This window comes from Anabrus simplex, chromosome 1 (genome assembly GCF_040414725.1).
Source record: "Anabrus simplex isolate iqAnaSimp1 chromosome 1, ASM4041472v1, whole genome shotgun sequence".
NCBI lineage: Eukaryota > Metazoa > Arthropoda > Insecta > Orthoptera > Tettigoniidae > Anabrus > Anabrus simplex.
This window is the reverse complement of record NC_090265.1, coordinates 492,745,419-492,766,352: the sequence shown is the minus strand read 5'-3', so window position 1 is coordinate 492,766,352 and position 20,934 is coordinate 492,745,419. Positions and strand designations below refer to the sequence as shown.

Sequence of the window (20,934 nt, the reverse complement as noted above, 5' to 3'; positions counted from 1 at the left end):
ATTGAGGCACACTTTCCTTGGGACTATATCCATTAGATTTAGAGATTTTAAATACCACTCCTGTTATTGCCTTGTGATATTCAGACTTCTAGTCATTAATCTTCATGTAGAACAACTCCATGGTATGAGATTAAGATAGTTAACACAATAGCTAGAAGATTTCTTTCAGCAATGAATACAGGATCTGTCAAGTAACATATTAGAGGTTACCTGTCATTTGAATGACCATCAAAGCTCGGGTGTAATACCCTACGAAGAAAGTGTCCCACCTTTAAGCCGAAACCTATGTTCTAGCTCTGGTAAAATAACCAATATTCTAAAAGAAGACCACATGCAAAACATTTGTTGCTTCTTTGCAATGCAAGACCATGGAAAAAAAAAAGTAATAAAAGCAATAATAATTAATAATTTTGTGTGGCTATTTCTAGCCGAGTGCAGCCCTCGTAAGGCAGACCCTCCGATGAGGGTGGGCGGCATCTGTCAATAAAAGCAATAGAAAAGTGGTACTAGTCACTACAGGTTGGATTATACAGCCCTCACTGTGGGCAAGCCAGCAGTTCAGCAGAGAGCAGAAAACTGTGAATCAAGGTCAGTAATACAAGTGGACAGCTCACCAGTGAGGCAAGGATGTCAAGCTGCACCTTGTCAACAGCTGGCCACATAGGATTCCAGCTTTGCCTTTGAGGTCTTGCTGTTGAAATAGGCATTAGTGTGCTACCTCTCTCAAGATCCATTGTCTGTAGAACATTGCATCTTATATACGTTCTTTTTTGTATATGTTGTTCTCTTAGCACATAATTTATATCACCAAAGTTTCATGATGGGTTTCAACATGAAGGGTGTGATACTTCTCTTGTTAGAATTATTTTTAATAATATCAGTACTACCAGCAAAGTGGATGACAGTCAAAGCTCTCATATATAATACTTTAGAATGATATTTCAAAAATGACAAATACAGCCCAATACAACTGATTATAGAAGGCAAGTTAGGAGGAAAATATTGAAATGGGTGGAGACAGAACCTCCGACAGTGGTTCTACATCTGTGATATGGCGACTCTAACTTGGGAAATTAAAATTGGGAAAAATTACTCCATAATAGTTGCCAACCCTCTGGAGGAGGAGGACGATCTCGTGTTATAATTTAGAATTTTAATTCTTATTCTGTACGAGTAAATAAACAAGAAATCGTCGCAACTGCTTTGTCGGGACACTTACTGTACAACTCTTCTATACAATCTCATTTGCCTCTTATCAAGAATGTGAACCATTTTAAGGTTTCAAAGGTAAATAAAAAGTATATGGTCAGAAAGTATTTGTTATGAAAACATCATTAGTATTATTTTGTTAATTTAATTTTATTTATTAATGTCTCTTCTAACGAGGGGAACCCACCAAGTGTAACAACCTGACTTTGAACACATTTCGCCTTATCCGTAGACACTCAACCGTTTCAGGGAAAATTACTGCTTTACGTGCCTATTAGTGCATAGCAAGTTCAGCCATTGCGGTGGCGCAGCGGCTTTCACCGCGGCTTCACACTTTTGCACCTCATGTTCAAATTGCAATGAATTTCTTCTTGTTTCATTTATTTCCTCTCGTCCATTGACGATTACCACTCGAATGTTTCTTATCAAGTTAGTGGATACAAGGGCGTTATGTTGATAGTAAGAATACAACTGGGTTTCACAAATGTATTTATATGTGGTATTTTTCAGGGATTACAATGATTTGTAAGTTCAATCTTTTATCAACCCTTCAGGGAGATATGGTGCATTCCCTTGGATTATACCGATGACATAAACATTAAAAACATAGAAATTTTGCACACCACAAGCATTGCGCGAAGGTAGGTTTGCCACAATTAGATTTATGGGTGGGAATGCCACTCGGGAAAGGAATGTCGTTAACCTTACTGAAGATTCTTCTTCTTGTTTCCGAATTTGGCCGCCGATGGACCGCATTGAACTTAAGGCTTTCTCTTCTTCTTTTCTCCTTCCAGAACCCCTTCATCTTCTGATCTTCCTTTCTTTCTCAGATATGACCAGTTTGGGTGTACATTTTGGTGGTTTCTCCTGGAATGTTTTAATGCTGTCCACTCGGCTATTAAATTCTTTTCTGTTGTGAATCATATCCCTGTAAGTCCACTTTCTGTTGGATCTTTTTTTACCTCTTCTACCCACTTCGTCGAAGCTTTCAGCCCAGTGATGTACTTGAGTATTTTCTTAGTTAGCCGTTTCTCATCCATTCTTTCTAGATGCCCATAGAATTTTAGCCTTCGCTTTCACATGGTGACAGTGATTTTTTCGGTGTATTTGTAAAGATCATCATTTTTCTATTCCTTCACTCCCCATCAACATTTTTCTGTGGTCCTAAAATTTTCCTTATGATTCTCCTCTCCTTTTTTTAAATATTATTATTTCCCCCCCCCCCCCCGAGATCTTGAAGCTCACCCTTTTTATTCATTGTCAGGTTCTCTGAAGCGAAGAGACTCTCTGGCTTTACCACTGTGCTGTAGTGTCTTTTTGCCTTGTAAGATATTGCTCTTTTGTTGAATCTGCTCTGGGTTAACCTGTAAGCCAATTCTAGTTTTCTAATTCTTGCCCTATTTGCCTCTTTATCCAGTCCATTAGGTTCTATCCATTCCCCTAGATATTTAAATTTCTCAGTTCTTTTTACAGTCCCATGCTTCAATTCTGAGTGTCTCTCCCCTTGATGTCCATATTCCTTGTATTCCGTCTTCTCATATGATACTTTGAGACCCGTTTTCTCAGCGATCTCATGTAGAGTATTCAGCATAATTTGGGCATTTTCTCGGTTGTGAGCCAAGAGGGCAAGATCATCCGGGAAAGCTAAACGCTTAATTTCGAAGTTCTGTCCTTTCCTCCCTAAATGTATTCCCTTTATTCCTTTCACTTCTCAGACTTTTTTCCAGGTTCTAATGAGTTTTTCTAGAACAGTGTTAAAGAGAATTGGTGATAGGCAGTCCCCTTGTCTGACTCCCGTTTTTATTTCAAATGGTTCAGAAATTTCACCAAAGAATTTGACTTTTGAGAAAGTTTCTGTCAGGGTCTTTTTTATTAACATTCTTATTTTCCTGTCAATTCCAAATTCCTATGGGACGTAGAGCCTGCCTGTCAATTGAATCATACGCTTTCTTAAAATCAACAAATATTACCACGGTGTTCTGGCTTCTCAAAGCTCTTATTCTGAGAATGCTCTTCAGGTTAAATATTTGTTCTGTTCATGATCTTCGTTTTCGAATATCAGCGTGGTACTCACCAATGAGATGGTCTGCTTGTTCTTCAACTCAATAGTACTTTAGAGAGTATCTTATACGTTGTTGGGAGTAAAGAGATGCCTCTATAGTTATTGATGTTCGTCCGGACACCTTTCTTGTGATGTGGGTGTATAAGAGTGTACTTCCAATCATTGGGGATCTTTTCATCTCTCCAGATTTCTCCTATGATGCCGTGGATTGCTTTTGCTGCAGTTTCTCCTCCGAACTTCCACATTTCTGCAATAATTCCATCTTCACCTGGTGCTTTGTTGTTTTTAAGCTCATTTATTATTTCTTTGTTCTCTTCTAGACTGGGTGGCTTGGAATCTTGGTTATCCTGAGATAGATTTTTCGTATCCAATCTTTCCACGGGTTCTGCACAGTTCAGCAACATTTTGAAGTAATCTGCAAGAAATTGACAATTTTCTTTGTTCATTATTACACTACCATCCTCCCACTTGAAACACAAGCTTGATGGCTGGTATCCCTGTAGTTCCTCTTTGAAGGTTTTGTAAAATGCTTGAGTGTTGTTCTTTCGAAAATCATCTTCTATCTTATTCATCCTAATTCTCTCATAATTTCTTTTCTCTGATCGTATGATCTTAGCTGTTTTCTTCCTCTCTTCCCTGAAAGTTTCCCATCTCTCTTCGGTTTTGTTGGAATGCCACCTCTTCCATGCTTGTATTCTTCTGTTCAAAGCTTCATCACACTTTTCATTCCACCACCTGTGTTTTCGTTTCCTTGCTGGATCCCCCAAACCTTCAGCTGCTTTAAACATTGACTTTTTGATCTCTTCCCAGCTGTTCATATTCAGCTTCGCCAGTTTTTCACAAAATGTCTCTTTGTTTGTTTTAGAGTATCTGCATCAGTTCTAAGCTTCCTCTTGATTCTTTGTTTGGGTTTGTTTGGTTGGAATCTTACTTTAATCTCCAAGAGGTAGTGGTCCGAATCTATGTTTAAGTTTTTTCTTACCTTGACATTCAAGATTTCCCTTCGGTTTCTGGTCGTGATAGCAATATGGTTGATCTGAAACTCCCCCAGAAACGTGTTAGGAGATGCTCATGTTTTTTCTTGTTCGGGAGTGTCTTGAAGTGTGTAGACATGAGTTTCATGTTAAAATGTCTGCAGAAACTGAGTAATCTTTTGCCATTTTTGTTTGTTCTGTGTTGGGTAGTCCCCCACAATTTTCCTGTATCTTCTTTCTTTACCTATCTGAGCATTGAAATCACCAACCAAAATTTTCACATGGTGTTGTGGAATTTTGGACGTTGTGTCTTCAAGAATTTCCAGGTTTTTCTTGTTGTCATTTATCAGCACATGTGCATTGATGATCGTGTATGCTTTATTGCCTGATCTAAAGGACAGAAAAGAGATCCTCTCTGTTGGTGAGGTGAAATTGATGACGGACTCCAGAATGTTACTTTTAACCTTAAAGGCCGTACCTAGGATCGTTACATTTGCGTTGTTTTTTATTGCCGGTTTTCGTTTCTATAACCATAACCATTAGATTTCATGTGATTTTCATTAAGGTATCTTGTCTCTTGAAGTGCAAATATGTAAATATCTCTTTCCTTCAAAACATCAGTAAGTTGTTTTAATTTTCCAACTTTTAGGAGCGTGTTGATGTTCAGTGTTCCGAGCAGATGTTTTTGCTTGGTTCGTATCTTTCTTGAGGAGGTTCTGGGAAGCTCTGACTCTTCCCTGCATGGCGTTCCAGGCTCTCCAGAATCCAAAGGCCTGGTTGCACTGCTCACGGCGGTAGGAGATTTCCGTTTCCGGCTGCCCCCTGGAGTAGTCTTTCCTGAAGGTGTTTCCATCATGCTTTACGTTGAAGTTAGTTGGGAGGGTAGGCATTGCCTGCTCCTCCGAATTAAAACTGAGGTTGTAAGCCTCAGAGTTTGGTTCTTCTGCCCTCTAAACCATTGGGAATCTTCCTATTCTGCTTTAGAGCCCGTTGACCATTTTCTTTTGCCTCGGTTGATCCACGGGTGTTTATTTGGAGGAACCTTATTCACACCTGTCCTGCACATCTACAGGAACCTCCCCTATCAGCCATAGGGACGCGCCGTGTTGGAGTTGAGGCCCCCCATTCCAATATCTTATGTAAGATCATATCGAACCTCTGCTTAATTCCTGGAGTATGTTTACGGCCGTACCTCTGGAGGACAGATGCCTCACATTGCTTGTCTTAAAGATGGCTGACATTATGGGCCGGCTGTTTGGTCTAAACAACGCCAAGAATTGAAAGTAGAATGCACATCTTCTTGTGGTTTCTATGGTAGCCATGGCAAAGAAACTAAATGGATGCCAGTTAGGGCAGATAGTTCAGTCAGTTATATCGAGTGACTCTCTAGATTGTGTTATCTATGGAATAAATGAAGCAATGAATAAGATGGCTGACACTTATGGCATAAATATTAATAATGAATATGAACCAAAAACACTATGAAACTAGAGTAAATTCACTAGATAACACTACCACAAACTTGGCACTCAAAATGAAGTCACAAATACTCCTCGGAAGCCACAAATGAAGCGTAGATCTTCTATATATGAGGATATTCGACGCAGCACCATAACATATGATCTCATCCGCTGGGCACGGATTACTGAAGGCTAATAAAGCTATCAATCATAAAATTAGAATTAGGACATAGTGACATCATAAATGAAAGGGGGAGGGGCGAGTTAAAGCTACAAATACAAACACATAAAATACACTAGTGTACACATTCAAAGTCCACACATTAGACATTTTATAAATGGTCAAGTGGATTTGAATAAAAACTAGTAGGTCACAAGATTAATGACACTTTAAATTATTTCAAAACTGCACTTGTATCGAATAAAAGATTACTTAAAAAGCCATTGTCGATTAGTAGCACCATGGATCATAGTGAAATATACATTACAAGAAAATATCACAGTATTGATGCAAATAAAACTGATTAATTGTTGATATGCTTGTCAACGCCATATCGCTGAAGGAACAATCTTCTTTTTTTTTTTACAATAAATGAAGGACATCCTTCATCCCTCCATCCGTCCATCCCTCCCTTCATCCCTCCATCCCTCCCTCCATCCGTCCGTCCGTTAATAGAGGGATATCCTTTGAGTTGTAGTGGTTTACCCAGAACAACTGTCAGTATCGGCTACGACAGTGATATTTTACTCTTCTCATCACCAAGACAAATATTACACTAACATGATAACAACAATAACAGCAAACACAATATTCACGTTTTGACTTTTGATAACCACTCATTCTCTCTGCTCATGAGGTGACCGGACTCTCTCCGCTCATGTCAACGATCTTAATCTTATCGTGTTTGAAACATTGTCTTTCTCCCATTTAAATACTTGTATAAAAACGACAATTATCATTTCATACTTTACATTTTTAACGTTATAAAAAAATTTCTATAACAGGATCACACGTCTTTCCTTCTACCCAACACTTCATACCAATCTATTCTTGAATACAGTGGCATAACCCTAACAAAAACTACAAAAACTACTACCAAAACACATTTATCCACACGCTTTGCCCAAATCATCTTCTTAACTGTTTACATTACTTCCACAAAAACATGAAAAATGCAGATTCTTCCCATGTTGGAACAATTAGAATGATAAGAAGCACATGTCTACATATTATTTACAACATTGATACTGCAGTTACTTTGTTGAAGACTCTTGCCATTGGCTCATATCACCAGCTTTAATGGATTTAGTGTGCATCTTAATTATTGTACGTGGATACAGAAAGTGAGGTGTCATGTCTTCGTCGTTCATTTTTACCATCTTGTACAAGTAAAGTATCTGGAAAGAAAAAAACATACGAAAGGAAACTCGACATTTGTGGTTGCACAACTTTAAATTGCACTTACATGTAACAGGTTAATTGAAACGGTAGAAATGTACTTAAAACTAAATACATAACTATTTGATGTTTGTTTTCCTGCTGTGCAGTACATTTGTACTTAGCACTATTACTACCACTTCACATCACTTCACTGCCAATGTATAAGCTGTTAGAGTTTACCACATTATAGAATAGTATAGGTGATATACACTGAAAATACTTCTACCATTGCTGTGATTTGGCAACGACTCCTGCCACTTTGTCAGTCATTTATAATGTGCATTCTTCTGTGTGATTATCACGTGTAGTTCCATCTTTTCATGGATGAACATTATGTTTTCCATGTCGGCTGTTCTCTATACGGGTCTCTTACACATATGCCAATAAGGAATCCTTCTTTGTGGAAATGGTTCAGCATACACCTCAACAGCTTCACTAGCACTGTGGCAGACTTAGCCATAAATTAAAATTATATTCATGTATTCCCTCACAGTGTTCTGTGCCATGGATGTGCAGTATCTACCACTAGACATACACATTAGTCAGTACATCGATTAGATATGATAATCATCTGTTCATATATTTCATACCTATATATTTGTAGTAATCTGATTTGCATTCTGAGTTATTAATGTGGTACATTGCTGCCAACATTTGATAAACTAGCCTGCACCAAAAATAAGTATTATATTAATTCCTGGGGGCAAAGGCAGCCAGGGGTAGAGCTAACCACTCTACCCTAGCAAGCGCTGAGGCTACGGATAGTGGAAGCCGTCCAACCCTCCAAGGCCTTGACCTGTGCAGATATGATTTGCTTTGCTTTTTATTTGATAAACTTCTGTATTTACTTGCATGTATCATGCATTCTAATTTTTGTAATGGAATTAAGTGAGAACATTTATCTCCATGTATTGCTCATTGGCCAGAACAGTGGTGCAATTCAATAATTTTTGCATTATAAAACAGGCTGTGGATTTTCATTTTTCAACACTAGAGGTACATAAAAATACCCGAAATACCCTCTATGCATCAGTTAAACGGACACAATTCCATTCATGGCATTTCCCATGCAGTTTCATTTATTTCCTTGTTTCATTATTGAAGAATATGAAAATGGTGGCAAGAATGACACGTCTGAATAATGACATGATGTTATGCCTGAAGATGTGGAGATTCATTTGACTTAAAGAAACTTTCTGCAGCATTAGAAAAAATTTTGCTAGAGATATGAACTATGAACCAGTTGTTTGGAATGGCATTAAAATTTAGAAAGTGGTAAAGGAATATCCAAACACAGTTTACTATTAAAGTGCTTATGAAATTGAAACATTCTAGAAAATAGATGTAAACATGAAGCTAGAGGAAGCAGAACATCTGATAACATTAAATTGGAACATATCTACAAATGACCTCCATCCAGTTGCTAGAAATAAAAAGGGACATAATGTCATTATGCCAGACCAACTACATTCCAGGAAAGTAGTATGTGGTAATGCCAAACTCAAATTTCAATACCTGGTGAATGAAGTTATGCATGACAAAACTGAATTTAATGATCTCTAAAGTATAAAAGATGAAAACTGAATGTAACTGAATGGAAGTGAAGAAATGAAACTCAAGTGCCTGTTTAAAGTGTTAGTATTTAAGTTGGTAAATAAGCTGTTTCCTGAAATTATCTGATTTCTGCTCAATTAAAATTGAACCATATGCTATTATAAATTCTAAAAATGTACAAGTGTTCTAAATAATGGACAAAATAACTACAAATTTTCTGTGGATGTAATACTGTTAGTAATTCTGAATTCTGATGTTTCCACCAAAAACAGTAGTACCACTATAATACAGTTTTATTAATTCCAGTCATTTCTATGCTTTTGCAGTAAAGCAATTTCTTGAAAGTGAATAAGAGTGGTGCATAGACCAATTTATAACTTAAAATAAACATTTGAACAGAAATTTTGAACTCCTTGTTTATGTGCCATACATTATTTGTTTCCGCTTTCCCCAAAATTATGATATCTGAGTTGTGGCACTATTCTTTTCTATGGGCGATATATTTTTCATATTCATATCTTCAGGTGTCTGTATATATGAGACAATATACCCTGTGACATGTATACTCATGCACAGTTCAGTGTCTGGCAGTCTCCCCTTGTCAGGGTGATAGGCGGGAGGTATTTATAGCACTACTTGATCCTTGGTTCCCAGATCCATGAAATTAGATGGAATGCCACACTGTTCTATGGTCTGTATTTTCAGTACTGTATATCATGAAAGGGCAGGTTAATGTATTTGGCTGAGAATGGGACCCTGCCTACTTAAATACATTTATAAATACTATTTTTTTGGGGAAATAATGTGAGATATACATGAGTAAATATGGTAATTTATAATTCTTTGTAACAGTACAAGCTACTGGGGTATAACATGCAACTTTTTAGTCCTCTCACCAAGGTCTGTTAATGGTTGTTTCCATGCATGAGTTGATATATTAAGCTATATTAAGGATTGTGTACACAGCTACAAGGTAAGAACTGTTGTACATCTTTTAATATCCCTGTTGCTAGTAAATGTAGTCCCATCTACAGTTCTTACCTGTTAGGTTAAGCCAAAATGTATTTCTTATGAATTTATAAAAGTTGACTTATCATAAACATTTTTATGACATTAAGACTCATGTTCATTAATTTTTTTGTTTACTGGGTTTTCTAGAAAGTTAATAGTGGTTTCTTAAGTGGAAATGAATAAAAATTTGTATTAGAAAGATCTTCATTGATTAAAATGTCCTCCGTAGCTTTGTCGATCTTTTGATTTCAGGTAGTTTTAAAATTTGGCTCTCATAGACGTTAGGAAATTGACCAAATGACTTGTGACAGCATTGCAAGACATCATTGTCCATTCATTCATTCATTCATATGCTCAAGGGAGGGCATTGTCACTGCAGCCACATTTGTCTTTACTCTGCTGAGCATTTCAAGTCAGCATATTTCTTGAAATTCAGTCTGTCCATCACAGAATCTGGATACTTCTTCCTCTGTCCTCTTCCCTTCTTCTCCAGAACTTTACCTTCCAGTATGGTCGTGATGAATTTGTTATGACGTTTTTCAATTTGTATTACGTCGCACCGACACAGATATGACTTATGGTGACGATGGATAGGAAAGGCCTAGGAGTGAGAAGGAAGTGGCCGTGGCCTTAATTAAGGTACAGCCCCAGCATTTGCCTGGTGTGAAAATGGGAAACCATGGAAAACCATCTTCAGGGCTGCCGACAGTGGAGCTTGAACCCACTATCTCCCGGATGCAAGCTCACAGCTGCGCGCCCTTAACTGCACGGTCAACTTGCCTGGTTGTTATGACGTACTGTAGGAAGAAGAAGGGTCGAGGGTTGGATGGATGGAAGAAAATGGAAACCTGAAGAGGACTTCAAAGTAATCTTTTAATGTTTTGTTTGAAGGATGCGAAAGGTGTGAATATGTCGATATCGGGTAGTGAGTTACCAAGAGTAGGGAGACGGTGGTAGATAGTGTTGTTGTAAGGTTATGCGCGGACGGGACACATGATGGGTGCGCCGGATGTGTGTTGGGCGGGGAGGAACATGTATAGGGATGTATGCCGGATACACCTGATAACACAGATAACCATGGTGAGGCAGATTTAGGGAGTACCACTGTTTTCTGCCGGAGAGGAAACTTGTTATCAATGACAAGACAGGGCCATGGATATTAAATCTGGTAGCGAGCTATTGAAGAAGTGCATGATCCACTAAGTCAAATGCTTTGGCCAGATCTATACAGATTACATCTAACTGAGATTTATTTTCTATCACTGAAATGATGTGGTGATTGAGAACTGTGAGGTTAGTGAGGCATGATTTTCCGGGAGTGAATCCGTGTTGTTCTTCACATAGGTAGAGATGTGTGAAAAAAGAAGAAAGGAGTCAGCGGTGGATTATTCTTTCAAGGACAGAGGATAGTATTGGGGCGATAGATATTGGGCGGTATGATGAGATATCATGTTTGTTGTCAGATTTGAAAATAGGTGTGATTCCAGCTTGTTTCCAGCTGTCGGGGAATGTACCAGTAGCCATACACAGATTTAAAATTGTAGATAACGGTGCACAGAGAGATGCAGGTCGTTAGGGGTCGTTGATATTTGTGACAGTGAGCAACTGAAAACACTATCGATCTGTGGTAGTTCTGTGATAGGTGCGGGAGGGGTGAAGGTAGAGTGAAAGTACTCATTGAATTTTGGAGACCTTAATTCAGTTGGGACCTCATCACTATTTAGTTTAAGATTCAGTGGTATCTGGGGTGACTTTTTACGTGATGAGATGAGAGTCCAAAATTTTTGAGGGTTATTTTTAAGAAAACTTAAAAGGGTCCACCTTTTCAATACAAAAATGTTATAGTTTATTTATAACATATATTTGCACTTGGAACTAGTTTCGACGCTGTTTGGCGTCGTCATCAGCCAAAATATGGGAAATAGGCCAGCATGTAGGCATTTATATTACACAAGGCGTTACATTAAACAATACATATCTTACAAGGAGATAAAAACAGGGACGAATATAGAAACAAATGAAACGTTGAGAAAGCAAAAGTTATACATATTAAAAATAACCTTAACCACAATTCTTGCAGTGCGAAAATATTCGTCTTGAATGATTCCTGAATACAAAACACACGCGCACACATTTCTGAAGAGCCAGCAGGCAGCTTTACTGCCTCATGTCCTGCAATAAACATCATAGAAACCTGCCCCCACCCTACACGTAACGCTGCAACAATACACCACAAATACTGGCACAGTCAACCTCCAAACTCTCAGAAAACATATTCCTTAATACCAATTTTATATTCTTGTCGAGCTGAATACCGGACCTGTGAAGATTACAAGATTATTTTGTGCATCTACAGAACGGTGGTGTTAATGAAGCTATGTAATATAGAGAGAGACTTTCAAAGGTGGTTAAATGAAGAAGTTATATCATGTTCAAGATCATGCTTTCACATCTCTGCACAGTATTTAAAATACAATTTACCGTTGGTCTTTTATAGCTATTGTTGAGAGTGAAGGAGAATTTCCTGTTGTGTATGTTTATCAGGAACTCAAGGGAGACTTCATTAGTTAGTCGGAACATAGAAAAAATGATGAACTCTTCTCAGAAGAACTCTTAAGGTTTCACCTTACTTTTTCCTGCCTGCTGGCTCTTCAGAAGTGTGTGCACGTGCGTTTTGTATTCAGGAATTATTCAAGGCAAATATTTTCGCACTGCAAGATGTGTGGTTAAGCTTATTTTTAATATGTATAACTTTTGCTTTCTCAATGATGCATTTGTTTCTACATTCGTCCCTGTTTTCATCTCCTCGTAAGATGTGTATTTTTTAATGTAACACCTTGTGTAAAAAATTGGGTTAAATGAAGAAGTTATATCATGTTCAAGATCATGCTTTCACGTCTCTGCACAATATTTAAAATGAAATTTACCGTTGGTCTTTACAGCTATTGTTGATAGTGAAGGAGAATTTCCTGTTGTGTATGTTTATCAGGAACTCAAGGGAGACTTCATTAGTTAGTCGGAACATAGAAAAAATGATCAACTCTTCGCAGAAGAACTCTTAAGGTTTCACTTTACTTTTTCCTGCCTGCTGGCTCTTCAGAAATGTGTGCACGTGTGTTTTGTATTCAGGAATCATTCAAGACGAATATTTTCGCACTGCAAGAATTTTGGTTAAGGTTATTTTTAATATGTATAACTTTTGCTTTCTCAACGTTTCATTTGTTTCTATATTCGTCCCTGTTTTTATCTCCTTGTAAGATATGTATTGTTTAATGTAACGCCTTGTGTAATATAAATGCCTACATGCTGGCCTATTTCCCACATTTTGGCTGATGATGACGCCAAACAGCGTCGAAACTAGTTCCAAGTGCAAATATATGTTATAAATAAACTATAACATTTTTGTATTGAAAAGGTGGACCCTTTTAAGTTTTCCTATCTTCCATTCTCAGTTCAATACGGACAAAAATGAAATTCTTAGATTTAAATGGTTGTTTTTAAGGTTTCCAGTTACTGAAGTGATGTGCCAGTTGTAGTCATTCTTAAGATGCGATTTTGAACTTTTCCTGAGGTGTTAAAAAATATTAATACGTGTGTGAATTGGGGGTAGACTTCCATAGTGACCACACACGGGTTTTGTTCTTCAGTAGCAGCTTAGATTCGGCACTCAGCCAGGGGGGATATTTGTGTGTTCTGGGTTTGGAGAAGGGTACATGCTGTTTAATAGTGGTAAATATTAAATCCTCAAACAGAGAAATCGCATATTGATGTCACACTCAGCTGATAACCAACACCAAGGGAGGGATGACAAGTCCTGAATGACAACTAGCCAGTCTACTTTTCTCCATAGAGGAAATGCTTTCCTCACAGAGGGTGGGAAGCCTTTATATTGATAAGCAGGTAGGCTGTGAGTAGCTTCAATTGAGTCATGGTCAGCGCTAAGAATTTTTCTGCCAACAGATACGCTAACACTAGTTACTGTAGAGAAGAGGAGGTCCAATGTTGCCAGATTTCTGGTAGGTTTTAAGCAGAACTGATGTAGATAAAGACTGTGTATGAAATTTGACAAAAATAAATGTGTGCGCAGGTTCGGTTACTGATTCAGTGGTTGTAGATTGCCAGGTTATGTGTGAATTGAAATCCCCGATGAGCACAATATCATTGGATTTATTCAGATCCAGAACCATTGAATTAAAGCGATCTTCTAACGCTGTGATATCACTGGCCAACTAACAAGTTTTTACTTGTGGAGATCGTAAATTCAACCCAGGTTATCTCGCATTCGGTTTCTAGGTCGGGTCTGTGACGGGCTTTAAGTTCATTACTAACTGCAAACATTACACCACCCCCATGCTTACCGGTACCTCTGTTTTTACAGAACACTGAAAAGTTAGATGAGAATTGAGGTTTATCGTCCAAGACAAAATCGGGTAACCTCAGTGGAACATAGGATATCAAACTCGTTAAATTCAGGTTCACTCAGTGCACAGTCAGTTGATTTGTTTTTCAGACTCTGGGTATTCTGATAATAAACATTAAATGGTCCTGGATTTAAATGAACATCGCCAGAAAGAAGAAGTAAGAAAATGAACACAGCATGTGAGGAAGCATGGCAACCTTTCATCCTTGCACTGGAAGAGACAGGGGCATGGTGAAGTACAGGGAGATCAGAGACGGACAAAGCGGAGAAAATATAATGTTCAGCGAAGCACCATTGTAGTATTGATTCACACAACACTTCACTTGCTTCAGGGATGGTTGTAGATAGGAAAGCACAGTATGATACACTTCTAAACACAAGAAAGACTAGGAAAAGAAAGTAATATGTCGGAGGTACAAAAACATGACTGTTGCCAGCTGCAGCCATCTTGCCATCTTGTTAACATGCTGGCGATTACCTACAGTATTTCACTTCTTGTAATTTGTAAACTTGTAAAGCAGTAGCAGTTATGAAGAACATAACGGAATGGTTCTTGCTTGCGTGTTGTTTTAAGGGGCCTAACATCGAAGGTCATCGGCCCACGGAATGGTTCATCTGATTCCATGATTTCTCTTTCGGCTCTCAGTCATGTGATAATAGAATGAATGAATCATTTTGGTGAATTGTTGCAAATTAATCGGTTCTTCTAAATGATTCAGATTCCCCATCTCTATCCAACCTTATTTGAATTCACTCTTGATAAGATAGAGCAAAGCGCACCATGGCAGCTTGGGGTGTCTTTACTCTTAAATCTTAAAGTCTTGAACATGGTGAACCTTGGGTATTTCATTGTCATTCTGAATTCAACATTTGCGTTAATATATGTATTTTAATGTGGATCATATTTTGTTTCTAGGATAAAGATGATAAAGGCCGACCTGGAAGAGCCCGTCACCGCAGTTCACCTTCACCGTCACGTCTGCGTTCTCGTTCCCGTTCCTGGGATCGCACACGGCGATCACGAAGCAGAGATCGAGAGAGAGAACGTGAGAGGGATCGGCAAAGAGAGCGCGACAGGAGTAGGGCATGGAGAAACAAGTCTCCCCCTCCAAGGAGGTACGACAGGGATAGAAGGTGAGAAGAGGAAAAGAGCTGGGGAGGGGAATGTAGATTGAGGCTTTTGTTAATATTTGCGTTGTATAGCCAACTAGTGAAAAGAAATTCCTGTTATTGCTACTGGTTATTTTAGATTTAATGAACAACAGTTCTATATACTTCTTCTGTATCATTTTTGTGTGTGTATCAGTACAAGATAGTTATAAATAATTTGGTGATCGGATTAGAAAAAGATGTGCGGAGATTTGTAATAAGATACCGTCTTCATATTCACCTGGAATGGATGTTAGTAAATAACAAATCCATGTTCAAAATAGTCACTGTCAACACCCTAATATTTAATGCTAATAGTGATAATGATATTTAATCTTGTACTCCCTTGCTCATAGGAAGAGGTTTTTAGCTGAAAACGTGAAGGGGCTGCGTTTTGAGTCTCTTGGGTGCCACCATAAACCTTTACAAATTTCAGAGCAGTTTTTGAGGAAGAAATCTATGATATCCTATCAAGTACTTTACCTTCTGAGTTTAATTTTGCTGTGATATATGTGAATTGTGAAGTCTCAAAGGGCTGGCCGTTAGCATTCCAACGGAAAGAACCAAAATTCATTCTGTAGTAGAGCCACGTATTTAAGAACTATACCCTCTTTTAGGTTGCTCTTTGTGAACTAGGTTGGCTCTCCGTATTGACCATTGGGCACTAGGCTTAAAGGGGCTCTCTTTCTCCATCTGCTCTGGTGTGATGGTATTCGACTTTTATCGAGGGTGTTCAGGAGGTTTTAAAAAGTAAGGAGAGTGTTTAGATGATACTGTACAACTATAAGAATCCATTCTTAGTACCATATATCTCCGAATCCAAAATTACGTATTTTCCTCAGTTTTCATGTGAAAAATCAACGGTCATCTTGCATTCGTGACCTAACAGTAATAAACACCACTGACAGCTATCACAGTTACCACGCTGCTTTCCTTCACCCCCTGCCTGCACACGAAACTCTTTGACATTCAACATGTGCGTTTTTATAATACTTCGCTAGCCCTGAAGTTGGCAAGCGAGAAATATGTCTTTAACAGCAGCCAGTTTCACCTGATGCTTAGTAGAAGTAACATCTTTATAGACAGGAATATTTACATTATGATTGTTGTATTGTAGAGACATGTCAGGAACAGATATTACTGGCAAGTTTTCAATGATGCAAATTTTAAGTTAATGGTTATTTAGTACCTAAAATGAGGAAATACTGTGCACCTGCAAGGAAATACGGCATAACTAAAGTCAGTGTTCGGCGTTGGTTTAAAGGCGAAGATCGCTTCTACAAGAAAGCCATTCGGTGGCCCACAGCATGGATGCTTTGACCCTCGAACCAGTAGCTGACGATAGATCGGCGGGTGTGCGCCTATCTCAACTGCTGCTGACGATAGATCGTCAGGTCGACTTTACCGGTAAATACAGTTAGAAGAAGTTGTGAATATTTCTGTTAGATGGCAGATTCTCCTTGGAATGTGGAATGTTTCGTTTTTAAATACATCTATTTATGTGCAATGTCTTTGAAACAAATGAAGGTCGCAATTCGCACAGTTTTGAAGCACGTGTTAATTTTGTTGTGACTTGCTTTCATTGTTTACTGTGTGTTATGCACACACGATGGCTACATTTTTGTATTTAAATGATGAAAATATTGTATTAGAATTAAATGCATCTGTAAATTCAAGGTCTACTGTAGCAGAATGGATGTGTTGTGCCACCTGATCTAGGTTATGAACGTCCACCGGGTAGAGCTTTATCAACTACCATACTTTTTATTGAGTAATTCCTGAAGTATTAACACTATTCACTTAAAATTTGCATGCCTATCATCAGAATTAATTTCTCGTCAAAATGTATATAAAGTTTATGAAAAAAGATTAGTCAATTATATTTGTTGTGTAAAAAAGATTTTTTGATTTTTTGAAGAGGCTTTTAAAGGGGCACAAAATTTAAAAAAAATACGTTGAGGGTAAATGCAAACCACTTTTCAAATAGTCCAGTTCATGCTGAATGTTTTGATGTATTATATGTGCATATTCTGTGAATAATACATCTGTCAGTGACATACATCAGGTGCTCGCCCACCGGTTAGAGCTATTTCAACTACCGGTTCGAGGGTTAAAGACGTTTGAAGATGAAATTGTGAGGACTGTACATGAAAAATGCAAGGAGGAAATGGCCATAACACGAGATGTGATACGAATGTGGGCTCGCGAAGTGGCGCAACAGAGAGGAATTTTTCAGAACTTTCCAATGCAGTATTAGATTTAATTTTTTTGATGGAAAAGTGGGGTCCGTCTTGCGTTCAGGGTAGTCTTGGATTGTAAGAAATACAGTAACATGAAATAGTAACATGAACATGTCCATGGAAAGTTTAAACATTTCATTTTTTAAAGTGAATGAGTAACTGTCATTTCTCTTGAGACAAGCAAATGTCATTTCTTTTTAGACAGTCAGTTGAATTCCAGTACTTGAGTTGCAAAGATTAATTTTAAAATATTTTTACCTTGAACTCATGCATGCTGTTGATCTTTGTATAGTAGGCGATGTTCTCCTCCTGGTCATTTCACATCACACCAAAGGAAAATTTAAAAGAAATTTAGCCTTGATGATTTGGATTTTTCCTAAACTTTTAAAATTCACTCTCTTATATCAGACTGTGCCTTTGCTGGCGGGACCTAGTGTTTACAGTGCACTACGTCGTCTGGTATAGGCTAGAGCAATTTTGTTACTTTCATTGATCTGTCTTTGTCTTATACTTGGCTTTGACACTATGAAAGTGACAGGTATGAGCGATGCTAGTAATGTAATTCCTTCTGCAGCCAGTCCATGCATTGAATGGTGTGAAACTGTTGCTCATAGGGTCAGTTTGTGTATGCATTTCAGTGGGCTTGGCAGACTGATATGTAATAGCAACTTCTGGCTCAGTGAGGAAAGCAGTGGGAAACTACCTCACGCCTCATTTCCATAGTACAACTCTTCAGTGATGCCTAGGCCATCTATGACAGCTGATGGCAGAGCTGTTGAGGATACAACCAGCTTTTGGGCTGATGACTAAACATACATCAGGCTAAATTATCTCCAAATTTAGGGATAGCTAAATGTTTAATGTGGTATCAATTTATTGATTTTTATGTAGCTCTGCGAATCAAGTGACCTTGCCGCGGTGGGGAGGCTTGCGCGTCCCAATGATGCAGATAGCCGAGCCGCAGGTGCAACCATATCGGATGGGTATCTGTTGAGAGACCAGACTAACGAATGGTTCATCGAAAGGGGGGTAGCAGCCTTTCGGTAGTTGCAAGGGCGGCAGTCTAGATGATTGACTGATACGGCCTTGTAATAATACTCAACATGGCTTAGCCGTGTTGATACTGCTACACGGCTGAAAGCAACGCTAAACTACAGCCTAACTACCTCCTGAGGACATGCAGCTCTCTCTGTATGAATGATGTACTGATGATGGCTTCCTCCCGGGTAAAATATTCCGGAGGTAAACCAGTCCCCCATTCGGATCTCCGGGTGGGGACTACATGAGAGGGGGCGATCATCAGGAAGATGGATACTGACATTCTGTGAGTCGGAGCGTGCAATGTTAGAAGTTTGAATCATTGTGGTAGGTTAGAGAATCTGAAAAGGGAGGTGGATAGACTAAAATTAGATGTGGTTGGTATAAGTGAAGTATGTTGGCAGGAAGAACAGGATTTTTGGTCAGGCAACTACCGAATTATCAACACAAAATCAAACAGATGAAATGTAGGAGTTGGTTTAATAATGAATAAGAAAATAGGGCAGCAGTTAAGCTACTACGACCAGCATAGTGAAAGAATTATTGTCGTTAAGATAGACACCAAACCAATGCCCACCACAATAGTGCAGGTCTATATGCCTACTAGCTCAGTGGATGATGAAGAAATCAAAAGAATATATGAGGAGATAGAAGATTTAATACAATATGTAAATGGTCACGAGAATCTAATTGTGATGGGAGACTGGAATGCAGTGGTAGGCCAAGGAAGAGAAGGCAGTACAGTAGGAGAATTTGGATTGGGACAAAGGAATGAAAGATGAAGTCGGCTGGTTGAATTCTGCACTGATCATAATTTACTCCCTGCCAATACTTGGTTCAAACACCACAAATGACGGCTGTATACGTGGACGAGACCTGGAGACACTTGAAGGTATCAAATATATTATGATTAGGCAGAGATTCAGAAACCAGGTGTTGGATTGCAAAACTTGCCCAGGAAGCAGACCTGGACTCTGACCACAACTTGTTGGTCATGAAATGCGATCTGAAGTTGAAGAAATTGAAGAAAGGAAAGAATGCAAAAAGATGGGATGTAGACAAGTTGAAAGAAAAGAGAGTGAGGGATTGTTTCAAGGAACATGTTGCACAAGGACTAAATGAAAAGGCTGAAGGAAACACTATAGAGAAAGAGTGGAGAGTCATGAAAAATGAAGTCAGTAGGGCTGCTGAAGAAATGTTAGGAAGGAAGAAAAGATCAACTAAGAATCAGTGGATAACTCAGAAGATCCTAGACCTGATTGATGAACGACAAAAATACAAGAATGCTAGAAATGAAGAGGGCAGTAAAGAATACAGGCGATTAAGGAATCAAGTGGATAGAAAGTGCAAGGTAGCTAAGAAAGACTGGCTGAAGGAGAAGTGCAAGGATGTCAAAGGTTGTATGATACTGAGAAAGGTAGATGCTGCATAGAGGAAAACCAAGGAAACCTTTGGAGAAAGGAAATCTAGGTGTATGAATATTAAGAGCTCAGATGGAAAGCCACTTCTAGGGAAAGAAGACCAAGCAGAAAGATGGCAGGAGCATATCCAACAGTTGTATCATGGTAAAGATGTAGATAATTTGGTTCTGGAACATGAAGAGGCTGTTGATGCTGATGAAATGGGAGACCCAATTTTGAGGTCAGAGTTTGACAGAGCTGTGAGTGACCTAAATAGGAACAAGGCACCTGGAATTGATGACATACCCTCTGAATTACTGACTGCCTTAGGAGAAAGCAGCATGGCAAGGTTATTTCATTTAGTGTGCAAGATGTATGAGACAGGAGAAGTCCCATCCGATTTTCGGCAGAATGTTGTTATACCTATTCCCAAGAAAGCCGGTGCTGACAGGTGTGAAAACTACCGCACCATTAGTTTAGTATCTCATGCCTGCAAAATTTTAACACGTATTATTTACAGAAGAATGGAAAAACAAGTTGAAGCTGAGTTGGGAGAAGATCAATTTGGCTTCAGAAGAAATGTAGGAACACGTGAAGCAATCCTCACTATACGTCTGATCTTAGTGGATCGAATGAAGAAGGACAAGCCCACGTACATGGCATTCGTAGATCTAGAAAAGGCATTCGATAATGTTGATTGGACCAAGCTATTTATGATTCTGAAGATGATAGGGATCAGATACCAAGAACGAAGAATTATCTATAATCTGTATAAAAATCAGGCTGCAGTGATAAGAATCGAGGGCTTTGAAAAAGAAGCAGCAATCCAGAAAGGAGTGAGGCAAGGCTGCCGTTTGTCCCCTCTCCTTTTCAATGTTTACATAGAACAGGCAGTAAAGGAAATCAAAGAGAAAGTTGGAAAGGGAATCACAGTCCAAGGAGCGGAAATCAAAACCTTGAGATTTGCTGATGATAT

General features: G+C 38.6%; 1 protein-coding gene across 2 annotated transcripts in view; it reads left to right on the top strand.

The window, feature by feature from the left end:
- The window catches only part of swm (Zinc finger protein swm), a 503,429-nt gene that overhangs the window by 80,630 nt on the left and 401,865 nt on the right, over positions 1 to 20,934 (top strand). For both annotated transcript variants that reach the window (XM_067135328.2, XM_067135327.2), the window contains exon 5: positions 15,048 to 15,265. In XM_067135328.2, coding sequence (XP_066991429.2) covers positions 15,048 to 15,265 — 218 coding nt within the window. The remainder of the gene's footprint in view (positions 1 to 15,047; positions 15,266 to 20,934) is intronic.